A 13382-nucleotide genomic window follows, 5' to 3' on the forward strand; every position below is an offset into this window, starting at 1 on the left:
AAAGAGGCTTAGATAGACTGGACAGCCAGCACCTTTATCTCAGAGCAGAAATGGCTAATGTGAGGTGTCATAACCTTAAGGTGATTGGAGTAAAGTACCTATACATTTCTATTCCCCTCAGGAAGGCCTTAAAACTCTCCGCTTCTTTCTAGACAACAGACCTAACCAGTTCCCCTCCACCACTTTCCTCCTTCGTGTGGTGGAACTGGTCCTCACTCTCACCAATTTCGATTTCAGCTTATTCCACTTTCTCCAGGTCCAAGATGTAGCCATGGGCACCCGCATACCTGCATCTCAGCTATGCCTGCCCTTTCTGTTGGCTATGTAGAACAGTCTATGTTCTAAGTCTTCCCTGGGAAAGCTGCCCAACTCTTCCTGCACTACTTTTATGACTGCATTGGTGATGAGCTCATGAATTTCATCAACTTTGCTTCCAACATCCATTCTGCCCTCAAATTTACTTGGTCCATTTTTGATACCTCTCTCCTCTTCCTTGATCTCTCAGTCATCTCTGGAGACTGACTATCTACTGAAATCCTTCCGCCACCTCAACAGGGACAGAGTTCCCCTTGTCCTTACCACCCCACATGTCACTCTGTATCCAGCACATCACTCTCCACAACTTCTGCTATCTTTATTGGGATCCTACCACTAAACACATCCCCCCCCACTCTCCAATCCTACCACTAAACACATTCCCCCCCGCCCCACTCTCTGTTTTCTGCAGGGAACGCTCCCTCTGTAATTCCCTTGTCCATTCACCCCTCCCCACTAATTTCCCTCCTGGCACTTATTCATACAAGTGCTACACCTGCCTATTCGCCACCTCTCTCAGCTCCATTCAGGTCTGTTTGGGCGTTTTTGGGGTTAGGACATATGGCGAATATTGACTTCAGCGACCAACCTTCAGATCTGAATATGCATTGAAGATTAAATTTAAAAAGCAGCTCAGAACAGTAAAATGAAGACCAGACAGACCAGGAAAAAGGCACTTAACTAGTTGTCTAAATATGCATGAATCCAGTTAACACCCCATTGCATGGATATGACAGTAATTAACACTTATTGTGGATGTGACGGTGGGAAGATCTAGACATTAGAAACTGTTAACATGTAGTTCAAAGGAAGCATTGTAAAGATAGCTAACCATCTTAATTCCACTCCCCATTCCTATTCCAACATGTTGGTGTACGGCCTCCCCTACGCCACGATGAAGCCACTCTCAGCTTAGAGAAGCAACACCTCATATTCCATTTGGGTAGCCTCCAACCTGATGGCATGAACATCGATTTCTCTAACTTAAGATATTTTCTCTCTCTCTCTCTCCATCTTTTCTCTTTTTCCATTGCTCATTATGGCTCCCTTCTTAATCCTTCTCCTCTGCACCCTCTCTAAAACTTCCTCTTTGACCAGAACTGAGTTCAATATTCCAAGAGAGGTCTAACCGGGGTTTATAGAGCTACAACGTTACATGGCAGTTCTTGGACTCACATCCCCAATTAATGAAGACCAAAAGGCAATATGCATTCTTAACCACCCTACCAACTTGCATAGAGTGGAAATGGACGTGGAAATACTCACAGAACTCATCAAAAATGACACTAACACTATTTTAATGATTTTTTAAAAATCATTCAAGAGACTTCCATGTTGTTGAGAAAGTGTTACTACATCACAATATGTGTGCTGGCTATTGAAACAGTTATTATTTCACACGGATATCTTGAACACGTCAAAACAAACCAGTGATTTGAGAGAAATCTTACCAATTTCAACGTAACGATTGGGCAAGTCTCTTAAATCAGTTGGATCACGTTCCCTCACGACACATACCTGAAAAAAGAAACAAAGGTATTTTTAAAATTGAAATGCTACTCCTGATAAGAGGATGTTGTTACTTGCTGCAGCTCTGTCCACGGGTCTATGTTTTAAACAAATTGTTTGAACTTTAAACAGATACAAAAGCACACAATAATGGCTTTATGTCACATTCTAGGGATATACCCATGTTAATAATCATAGCAATAAGATTCATTAACAGAAACCCTTTGAAAAATATTACAAGATTTAAGATTGAAGTTTACTCATCGTGTGTATATTGAAATATACAGTGAAGTGTGTTGTTTGTGTTAACAACCAACACACTCGATGCCCGCAAGTGTTGCCACACATTCCAGAGCCAACATAGCATACCCATGATGCTCTGCAGGACAGCACAGAACACAAGTAGCAAGACAACAACAGCAAATCAAGTTCTGTTCCTCCCTTGCACCCACACACATACATAGTCCTCTAACCCCCAGGTCAGGTTGTCTTCTTTGGCCTCCAACACTCGGATTTGGATGAGGACTTGCAAACTTGCAGACATCAGGCCTTCAGATACCCCACTAGACTCGCAGAGTTCCAGCCAATAGACCTTGACTTCCAGGCTTCTGATATGACCCTTGGCCTCGATCATCGGCATCAACTCTAGGACCCGCCGATCATGATCACCGAACAGCAGGCCTCGAACTCCGATCTCACTGATTCGTAAATGCTCCAGAACCAGCTGACAGGTTTCTGACTCCGTTGGGCCACCAGCCCTCATCCACACTGATCTGCTAACCTGATATAAAGGCTAGGTCTGTAGATGTTCCACGTTCACATCGCTGGACCTTCAAACCTTAAGACTCCAACTTGCCCTCTAATTTCTCCACTAATCTGTAGGAACAATTAATTTGGATTACGTCATTCTCTAATAAGTAATCTATTAAATTATTAAACTTACACATACTCTGCAGCCACTTTATTAGGTACGCCTGCTCACTGATGCAACTATCAAATCAGCCAATCATGTGGCAGCAGCTCAATGCATAAAAGCGTGCAGACATGGTCAAGATGTTCAGTTGTTGTTCAGATCAAAAACCAGAATGGGAAGAAATGTGATCTAAGTGACGTTAACCGTGGAATGATTGTTGGTGCCAGACAGGGTGGTTTGAGTATCTCAGAAACTGCTGATCCTCTGGGATTTTTCACACACAACAGTCTCTAGAGTTTACAGAGAATGGTGCGAAAAACAAAAAAACATCCAGTTGGCAGCAATTCTGTGGGCAAAAGCCCCTTGTTAATGAGGCAGGTCAGAGGAGAATGGCCAGACTGGTTCACGCTGACAGGAAGGCTCAAATAACCATGCATTACAACAGTGGTGTAGTGGAGAAGAGCATCTCTGAGCACACACGTTGGAAATTGAAACAGATGGGCTACAACAGCAGAAGACCACAGATATATACACTCTGCGGTCGTTTTGTTCAGTATCTCCTGAACCTAATAAAGTAGCCATTGAGTGTACATTGAGTGTAACAGACAATATCATTAGTAAAAAAAGAGTAGATTCAAACAGTGTCCCGTGCTTCTCTCAACTGGGTACGAGCAGGTACTCAGAGGGGAACAGCAAAAGATGTCTTCCCCACGATAACACTAAAACCTCCGTGTTCAAAGGTTAGTAACTTGGGCAACGGACGAAGGAAATCCAGAGTCTACTCCATGTTCGCAGACCATCTAGGATCAGATTTCCGTGCGAGCAGGCGGCACAAGAGCCAGTGAATCGGTGCGCCTGAAGTTCGAGCCTGGAGTTCAGGGCACCGTCATCGGCTAGTCCGGAGTTGCTACCACAGATCTGAACCAGAAGGTGGATCAGAAGTTGAAGCCCGATGGACAAAGCCTGGAGGCTGGAGGCCTGTTCTGGAGTTGGAGGACTGTCCGTGTGTATGGGTTTCTGGCTATGTGGGAGGAGAAGGGCTTGTTTTGCTGTTGTTGTTGTGTTCTGTGTTGTCCTTCCGATGGCATGCTGTTTTGGCGCCATCTGTGTGGTGACATTGTGGGCTGTCCCCAGCAACATCCTCGGGTGTGTTGATTGTTAGCGCCTTCCACTATAGGTTTCAATGTACAACAATAACTAAATCATATTCTGAATCAGAAATACATTAACCATTATTCAACTCAAAACTATTAAAACATTAGAACAAAATTACGATTGCTACCTGAACAATCTTGATAATTCAGGATGAAAGAAAACCCTTCAAAAAATTGTCTTTGATGTTAAGTAGAACTTACCTTAACAGATGTTGCCCAACCTATAATGAGCGTTAGGTTGTCCTTCCAACACAGGCTGCAGAGATACATATCCGGCCGGAAGTCTGTGTTGTCCCGAGCAATATTTGTGATTCGCTGCTTTGAGCTGGCATCGTATATCTTGACTCCCTAGAAAATGGATTGAGTATGGTAAGTAGAATTTGACAAATTTAATGTGATTTTTCATTAAAGTTAGGCACACGGAGGAGATGGTTCTTGTTGGAATGGAAGAAGGACATCACCATAATCTTGATATCCCATGGATAAAGATGATAGGTCAATTCCCAGTTTTCTAAAATACTTCTTTGAAAACATGGTATTTCAAATAAAGAAATGTGTTTAGAACCAGTAATCAGCATAGTTAATAGCCTCCATCGAAGAAAAGAAAGTTTCCAAAATGTTCTTAATTATTGATAAACACCAGAAAGTCTGCAAATCCAAAGCAACACCACACAAAATGCAGGAGGAACTCAGCAGATCAGGCAGCATCCATGGAAATGAACAAACAGTTGATGTTTCAGGTCGAGGCCCTTCAAAGAAGGGTGTCAGCCCAAAATGTCGACTGTTTGTTGCTCAGTTATGGATGTCAAGACCCTAAACAGAGAGTAACACATTTGGGAAACACGGAAGTGGACGACAAAACTTCATCTCCTTCTCCGCGGTAGAAATTGGTGTTAGCAACGCATTCCCTGAAATGCAAGATATCCAAGATTTTCTTAGAACATAAGACACAGGAACAGAAATAGGCGATTTGTCCCATCAAGTCTGCTCCTCCATTCCATCATGGCTGATTTATTGTCCCTTCTGTCCCATTCTCCTGCCTTCAACCCATAATCTTTGATGCCCCAACTAATCAAGAACATATTAATGTACACATTAAATATACCCAAGAAATACACAAGGAGTACACTGGCTCTAAGTAAAAATATCACCATTAAAATCAGGAATTTTGGAAACAACATATTCTTTCTTCCATGTGTCCTGGCCAGAACTTTGGCTACTCTCCTCACGGCCTTGATAAAACAGCCAGTATAATGAAAGAGCCCACTCACCCATCCCAGACATTCTCTCTTCTCCCCCCTTACATCAGGCAGAAGATACAAAAGCCTGAATATACGTACCACCAGGCTCAAGGGCAGACTCTATCCTGCTATTATAAACATAAGGCCATAAGATACAGGAACAGAATTAGGCTATTTGGCCCATCAAGTCTGCTCTGCCATTTCATCACGGCTGATCCATTGTCCCTCAGCCCCAATTGCCTGCCTTCTCCCTGATTTCTTTCATGCTCGGACTAATCAAGAATCTATCAACCTCTGCCCTAAGCATACCCAATGACTTGGCCTCCACAGCCGCCTGTGGCAATGAATTCCACAGATTCACCACTCTCTGACTAAAAGAAATTCCTCTATCTCCATTCTAAAAGGACACCTCGCCATTCTGAGGCTGTAACACTATTGAACGATCCACTAATACAATAAAATAGATACTTGACCTCACAATCTACCATGTTACGGTTGTATACCTCACTATTCACCTGCACGGTACTTTCTCATTAACTGGAACACTTCATTCTGCACTCTGTTATTGCTTTGCCTTGTACTACCTCAACACACTGTTGTGATGAAACAATTTGTATTGACACATGCAAGACAAAGGTCTTCACTCATTACTTGAACCGAGTCTTCGCAATAATCTTTCAAGAATCAATAGATTCTTCCATGCTTCTGGTAGACTGGAAAATTGCAAATGTCACTCCATTCTTCAAGAAGGGAGAGAGGCAGAAGAAAGGAAACTATAGGCCAGTTAGTCTGACCTCAGTGATTGGGAAGACGTTGGAGTCGATTGTTAAGGATGTGGTTTTGGGGTACCTCAAGGTATATGATAAAATAGGCTGTAGTCAGCTTGGTTTCATCAAGAGAAAATTTTGCCTGATAAATATGTTGGAATTCTTGGAGGAAGTAACAAGCAGGATACACGAAGGAGAATTGGTTGATGTTGTGTACTTGGATTTTCAGAAGGCATTTGACAAGATGCTGCACATGAGGCTGCTTAGCAAGCTACTAGCCCATGATATTACAGGAAAGATTCTAGCATGGATAAAGCAGTGGCTGATTGGCAGGAGGCTAAGAGTGGGAATAAAGGGAGTCTTTTCCGGTTGGCTGCCAGAGACAAGGGTCTGCATTGGAACTAATTCTTTTTACGTTACATACCAATGATTTGGATGATGGAATTGATGGTTTTTGTGACTAAGTTTGCGGATGATACAAACAAAAGAACAAGAGAAATCAGATTTACACCTCCAGTTTACTTGCCCTCTTCCTCTTTATTAATAATTCCTTAAACATCGGCGTATTACTGGAAAGCAGCGGATTCCTTACCGCACTGTTCGACCATGCAATGAGGCTGCCTCTCCATTTCACATTCGTGATGGTGCCTTCTCCTTCGTGTAACACCGTCATCTTCCACCGGTTCAGCCAGTTCCGCTCGTATAGCAGCAACTAGCAGCAAACGTGTGGAAACAGAAGGGAGAGGAAGCGAGAAAAGATTAAAAATTACTGCAAATATCACAAGTCCAACTACGATCTTATCAATTTATTATATTATGAGTTATCCTTCACTAAATTAAATACAAGCCATACAGAAACAACTTTTCAAAATTAGGGAAGAGGACCTCAGTCTGAAACTTAACTTACGCACTTAGTTTATCTACTGTATGTGTAATTTATTTGTAGATTTAATTCTTTCTTTTCTAAGTTATTGTGTGTTATGTGCACTACTGTGTTTGACATCCTGGTCCGGAGAAACATTGTCTTCTTTGGCAGTATACATGACAATAAACTTGACTTGAACTTGATAATGTGTAAGCCATAACAATACCCTAGATTGTTCTCTCTGCAGACCCTGGTTCTTTTTTTTACTTACAGATACATCACATAAGAGGCCCTTCTGCCCATAGCGCCCATGTTGCCTAATTACACCCATGTGACCAAATAACCCCCTAACCCGTATGTCTTGGAGCGCAGGAGGATACTGGTGCACTTGGAGGAAACCCACGTTGAGTTACTCCAGCATTCTGGATTGCCAGTATTGGCAGAATCTCATGTCTTTAGGCTTTGTTAGATGTGGTGAGAGAGTCACAGAGTTATATAACACAGAAACAGGCCCTTCAACCCAACTGATCCTTGCTAACCCACAGCAACCTCTCCATTTGTGCCCATAGCCCTCTAAGAACCTGCCATCCATGTACCAATCCAAACGAATCCTAAATGCTGCAGTCGTACTCTACTCACCCAGTTCCTCTGTCAGTACATTCCGGGTACTCACTACTCTCTGTAGTTAACCCTTCGGTACTATCAGTCACTATAAGAACCCAAATTCAGATCTTAAAGGCAACATCACCACTAATGGAAATGTGTTAACTGATTCACAAGTAGAAAATCAAGCAAATTATTGGCTGACACGAGCTCACTGAGAAGAACAGGAAAATGAGAAATGAGCCAATAGAATCCATGGGCGACGCTGGGAGGTATGACCAGAATCAGATGACACTGGAGTTGCTATCTCACCGCACTGGAGACCCAGTTCAACGCTGAGCTCAAGTGTTCTGGTTATTTATTTAGCAGTACAGTGTGGCGTAGGCCCTTCCAGCCCTTCGTACCCCATAACCCCAATTAACCCTAACCTAATTACGGGGCAATTTCAATGACCTATTAACCTATCTGGTACGTCTTTGGACTACGGGAGGAAACCGGATCACCCAGAGGAAACCCACACATTCTATAAGCAGGACGGACCGTAGGTGGCGGAATTGAACTCCGACGTCCCGTGCTGTAAATCAGCCAAACTTCAGCTCGTTCCTCGCTCTCGGGCTCGGGTCCCACCGCATTGGTTCAGTCCGTACCCGCCACGCTGTCACAAACATACTGCACCTTTCAGACTCCAGCTCACAGAATCACCCAGAACACCGTAAAAATGCCAAGTTGCACAGGCACTTCAAAAGCACTACTCCGAAAGGGAAGTTAGAGGCTACTGATTGCAAGCCAGGAAAAAACGTGATTAATAGAGCAGTTGGTAGATTTGCTTGTTGCCACTAAAGCGTCACTGTGTCTCACCAGCGTCATCTTAAACTGGAAGGAATTTCTTTGAGAAATAGCAGGATAGACAAAGGAGAGTCAGTGGATTTTGTGTACTTGGATTTTCAGAAGGCCTTTGACAAGGTGCCGCACATGAGGCTGCTTAACAAGATAAGAGCCCATAGGAACTTATGAGAAAGGTACTTGCATGGATAGAGAATTGGCCGATTGGCAGGAGGCAAAGAGTCAGAGTAAAGGCGGTCTACTCTGCTTGATTGCTGAAAGGTGGTGTTTGCTGAGGTTGGTATTGGGACTACTTCTTTTTACTTTGTATGTCAATGATTTGGATAAGGGAGTCAATGACTTTGTGCCAGGTTTGCAGACGATATTCAGATAAGTGAAGGGGCATGTATGTTGTCGTTTTGCGGCAGCATCAGAACACAATATATTTAAAAAACCATAAACTACAATAACAACATGTATAAAAAATTAAATTAAATAAGCCATAAGAAATAGGAGCAGAATTCGGCTACTTGGCACATTTAGTCTGCTCTGCCATTCCATCGTGGCTGATTTATTAACCCTCTCAACCTCATTCCTCTGCCTTCTCACTGTAACCTTTAATACGCTTACCACACAAGAATCTCTCAACCTCCACTTTAAATATACGTAAAGACTTGGCCTCCACAACTGACTCTGACAATGAATTCCACAGATTCACCGTCTTCTGCATAAAATGATGGTTGCATTCTTCGAGGATTCTTCTGAGGGTCTTATAGTACAAGTCTCTTCTCTTGAGGGCAATGGGACAAAATGGTATCTTTGTTCTCAGCCATTCTGTATATTTTTGATATTCACTTCAGTACTTAGTGGTCAAATTTTTGCTGGATTTTTCCTTTCATTATGCACGCAGAGACCCCGCTTCATGGTCAGTTTAATTTGTTCCACGGTGCGCAATCGGAATTGAATTACAGAGTTTGCTGGCTTCCAGCACGTCCAAGTGTTTCATTATTTGTCAGGGACTGAGCCACGGTCTCTGGATTTCACAACTTTACCAAGCAGGACTTCCGACACCATGCATCAGTACCGGCCATCCTCAGAGGGCGATAAGTTAAACTAACAGTGAACAAGGGAACGTGCAGAGGTACGGATTATTTATCTATATATGTGCCATCTGCACGCAGACAGGCAGGCAGCTTCTCTACAGGGAGGCAGACTTTCCAGAACCTTCCCTTTAAGCATTGCTGCCAGGTAGGACTGAAAAGAATGACAAGATGCTAGAATCCTTCAAGAGGCGTAGATTTTCTACTACCTAAAATAATGAGGAAACTTTATCAGCATTTCACTGGTTATAAATGGGAACGAAAGGGTTAACGATGACTGTACTTGCTGGAGTTCAGAAGAATTGGGGGGGGGGGGGAATCTCACTGAAACATATCAGATATAATAAGACCTAAACAGAGTGGACATTCAAAAGGTTCAAAGGTTCACTTATTATCAAAGAACACAACTGGAAATTCTTCTCCGGGTAGCCACGGAACGAAGAAAGAAAAGAAAGGCACCACAATCATCAACCTCCCGCAAAAATCCCCCCTCCCTTCACAGAGAAATGAACAAAAGTGTAGCGAGGATGTTTCCTATAGTGGGGGAGTGTAGGACCAAAGGGCACAGCCTCAAAATAGAGGGGCGTCCAGTTAGAACAGAGATGAGGAGGAATTTCTTCAGCTAGAAGGTGGTGAATCCATGGAATTTGTTGCTATAGATGGCTATGGAGGCCAAGTTATTGAATACATTTAAAGTGGAGTTTGATAGTTTCTTGATTAGTAAGGGTGTCAAAAGTACAGGGAAAAGGCATGAAAATTAGGTTGACAGAGATAATGAGTCGGCCATGATCTCAGAGTAGACTGGTGGACAGAGTAGACTGGATGGACAGAGCAGACTGGATGGACAGAGTAGACTGGATGGACAGAGCAGACTGGTGGACAGAGTAGACTGGTGGACAGAGTAGATTGGTGGACAGAGTAGACTGGTGGACAGAGTAGACTGGTGGACAGAGTAGATTGGTGGACAGAGTAGACTGGTGGACAGAGTAGACTGGTGGACGGAGTAGATTGGTGGACAGAGTAGACTGGTGGACAGAGTAGACTGGATGGCCTGAATGGCCCATTTCCACTCCTACGTCTTCTGAACTTCTGGTATTATTAAGTCATGGAGTCATAGAACAGTAAGGCGCAGAACAGGCTCTTCAACCCATCCAGCCCGTGCCAAGCTGTTATTATGCCTAGTCCATCAATCTGCACCCAGACCATAATCCTCCATATCCCTCCCATCCACGTACTTACCCAAATTTCTTCTAAATGTTGAAATTAAAAACCCGCATTTACCACTTCTGCAGGAAGCTCGTTCCACACTCGCACGACCCTCTGAGTGAAGAAGTTCACCTTGTATCTTTAACCCATGACCTCCAGTTCTGACCTCGCCAAAAAAGTTTCGTCAAGCACCTCCGTACTATCTGCCACAAGTGGCACTACCAGGTGGCCAAACTTTTTAATTCCAATTTCCACTTCCATTCCACTTGTACCAAGATGAGGCCACCCTCAGGGTGGAGGAGCAACACCTCATATTCCATCCGGCTAGTCTCCAACCTGATGGTTTGAACAGCGATTTCTCTTTTCCGTGAACAAATCCGCCCCCCTCTAAACCGCATTCTGACCTTTCACTTCTCACCTGCCTGTTACTTCCCCCTGGGTCCCCTCCTCCTTTCCTTTCTCCTATTGTCCACTCTCCTCTCCTATCAGATTCTTTCTTCTCCAGCCCTTGACTTTCCCCACCCACCTGGCCTCACCTATCACTTTCTAGCTATCCTCCTTCCCCTCCCCATCTGCCCCCTTCCTTCTCAGTTCTGAAGAAGGGTCTCAGCCCGAGACATCAACTGTTTACTCTTTCCCACTGACGCTGTCTGACCTGCTCATTCTGCGTCTGTTGCTTTGGACATCCAGCATCTGCAGACTGTGGAAAAAGCCTGTTTGCGTTTATGATTTTGTGTACCTCTATCAAAGCTCACATCAAAGTGGTTTGGATCATTCTGAAAAGGACACGACAGACACAAAATAGATGCAAACTTTTAAAATAAGCGATCACCGTGAGCCATTTGACTCTTGCAAATATTGTTAACCATGCTGCACTTTAACAGTGCATATTAACGTGACGACGACATTATTTATTTATATAGTTACTTAGAGATACAGCACAGTGACAGGCTCAATTAGCCTGCGCCACCTAATTTCACCCATGTGACCAAATCACCTATTAAACCATGCATCTTTGGAATGTGGGAGGAAACTCATGCAGTCACAGGGAGAACATACAGACCGTGGTGGGAATTGAACCCACGTCGCTGGCGCTGTGATAGCTTTACACTAACCAGTACGTTGCCGTACTGCCCCACGTTGCCGTGTCTGCTCTGTAGTTCAGTTGTCCCTAACATATATAGAAAAACTCAAAGCTTACCTTATTTGACCCTGTGATAAACTGCTTGCTACTTGATCTGCTGAACTGTGGGTGAAGAGCCACGATCTAAAATATAAATGAAGACAAAAAGAAACTGAGAGACAAGAGAAAATTTGCGGATCCTGGAAATCAAAGCAGTACAGGCAAAATGCTGGAGGAACTCAACAGGCCAGGAAGCATCTATGGGAAAGAGTAAACAGTCCGTGTTTTGGGCCGAGATCCTTCATCAGGATGGGCAATTACAAGGCCAGTAGTCCTTGTAGTTTCTTTGGTTCATTCTTGCGATGTGGACATCAAAATCAGAACCATAATAATCATAACTGACGTATGTCATGAAATCTGTTGTTTTGCAGTAGCAAAACATAAAAAGGATTACCATTAGAACCATAGAACATTACAGCACAGAAACAGGCCTTTTGGCCCTTCTTGGCTGTGCCGAACCATTTTTCTGCCTAGTCCCACTGACCTGCTCCTGGACCATATTCCTCCAAACGTCTCTCATCATAGAATAGTACAGCACATTACAGGCCCTTCGGCCCACAATGTTGTGCCGACCCTCAAACCCTGCCTCCCATATAACCCCCCACCTTAAATTCCTCCATATACCTGTCTAGTAGTCTTTTAAACTTCACTAGTGTATCTGCCTCCACCACTGACTCAGGCAGTGCATTCCACGCACCAACCACTCTCTGAGTAAAAAAACCTTCCTCTAATATCCCCCTTGAACTTCCCTCCCCTTACCTTAAAGCCATGTCCTCTTGTACTGAGCAGTAGTGCCCTGGGAAAGAGGCGCTGGCTGTCCACTCTGTCTATTCCGCTTAATATCTTGTACACCTCTATCATGTCTCCTCCCATCCTCCTTCTCTCCAAAGAGTAAAGCCCTAGCTCCCTTAATCTCTGATCATAATCCATACTCTCTAAACCAGGTAGCATCCTGGTAAATCTCCTCTGTACCCTTTCCAATGCTTCCACATCCTTCCTCATCCATATACCTGTCCAAGTTTTTCTTAAATGTCAAAAGTGAGCCCGCATTTACCTCTTCATCTGGCAGCTCATTCCACACTCCCACCACTCTCTGTGTGAAGAAGCCCCCCCAATGTTCCCTTTAAGCTTTTCCCCCTTCACCCTTAATCCATGTCCTCTGGTTTTTTCTCCCCTAGCCTCAGTGGAAAAAGCCTGCTTGCATTCACTCTATCTATACCCATCATAATTTTATATACCTCTATCAAATTACCCCTCATTCTCCTATGCTCCAGGGAATAAAGTCCTAACCTATTCAACCTTTCTCTGTAACTCAGTTTCTCAAGTCCCGGCAACATCCTTGTAAACCTTCTCTGCACTCTTTCAACCTTATTAAAATCCTTCCTGTAATTCGGTGACCAAAACTGCACACAATACTCCAAATTCAGTCTCACCAATGTCTTATACAACATCACCATTACATTCCAACTCTTATACTCAATACTTTGATTTATAAAGGCCAATGTACCAAAAGCTCTTTTTATGACCCTATCTACCTGTGACGCCACTTTTAGGGAATTTTGTTTCTGTATTCCCAGATCCCTCTGTTCTACTGCACTCCTCAGTGCCCTACCATTTACCTTGTATGTTCTACCTTGGTTTTTCCTTCCAACTGCAATACCTCACACTTGTCTGTATTAAACTCCATCTGCCATTTTTCAGACC

At 43.6% G+C, this 13382-nt stretch overlaps 1 protein-coding gene across 2 annotated transcripts in view; it reads right to left on the minus strand.

Moving 5' to 3' along the window:
• vps41 (VPS41 subunit of HOPS complex) overlaps window positions 1–13382 on the minus strand; it is a 228384-nt gene that overhangs the window by 99749 nt on the left and 115253 nt on the right. For both annotated transcript variants that reach the window (XM_073031609.1, XM_073031568.1), the window contains exons 7-10: window positions 11697–11762; window positions 6492–6611; window positions 4093–4239; window positions 1767–1833 (exon numbers count right to left, since the gene is read on the minus strand). In XM_073031609.1, coding sequence (XP_072887710.1) covers window positions 1767–1833; window positions 4093–4239; window positions 6492–6611; window positions 11697–11762 — 400 coding nt within the window. The remainder of the gene's footprint in view (window positions 1–1766; window positions 1834–4092; window positions 4240–6491; window positions 6612–11696; window positions 11763–13382) is intronic.

This window comes from Hemitrygon akajei, chromosome 1 (assembly GCF_048418815.1).
Source record: "Hemitrygon akajei chromosome 1, sHemAka1.3, whole genome shotgun sequence".
NCBI classification, from domain to species: domain Eukaryota; kingdom Metazoa; phylum Chordata; class Chondrichthyes; order Myliobatiformes; family Dasyatidae; genus Hemitrygon; species Hemitrygon akajei.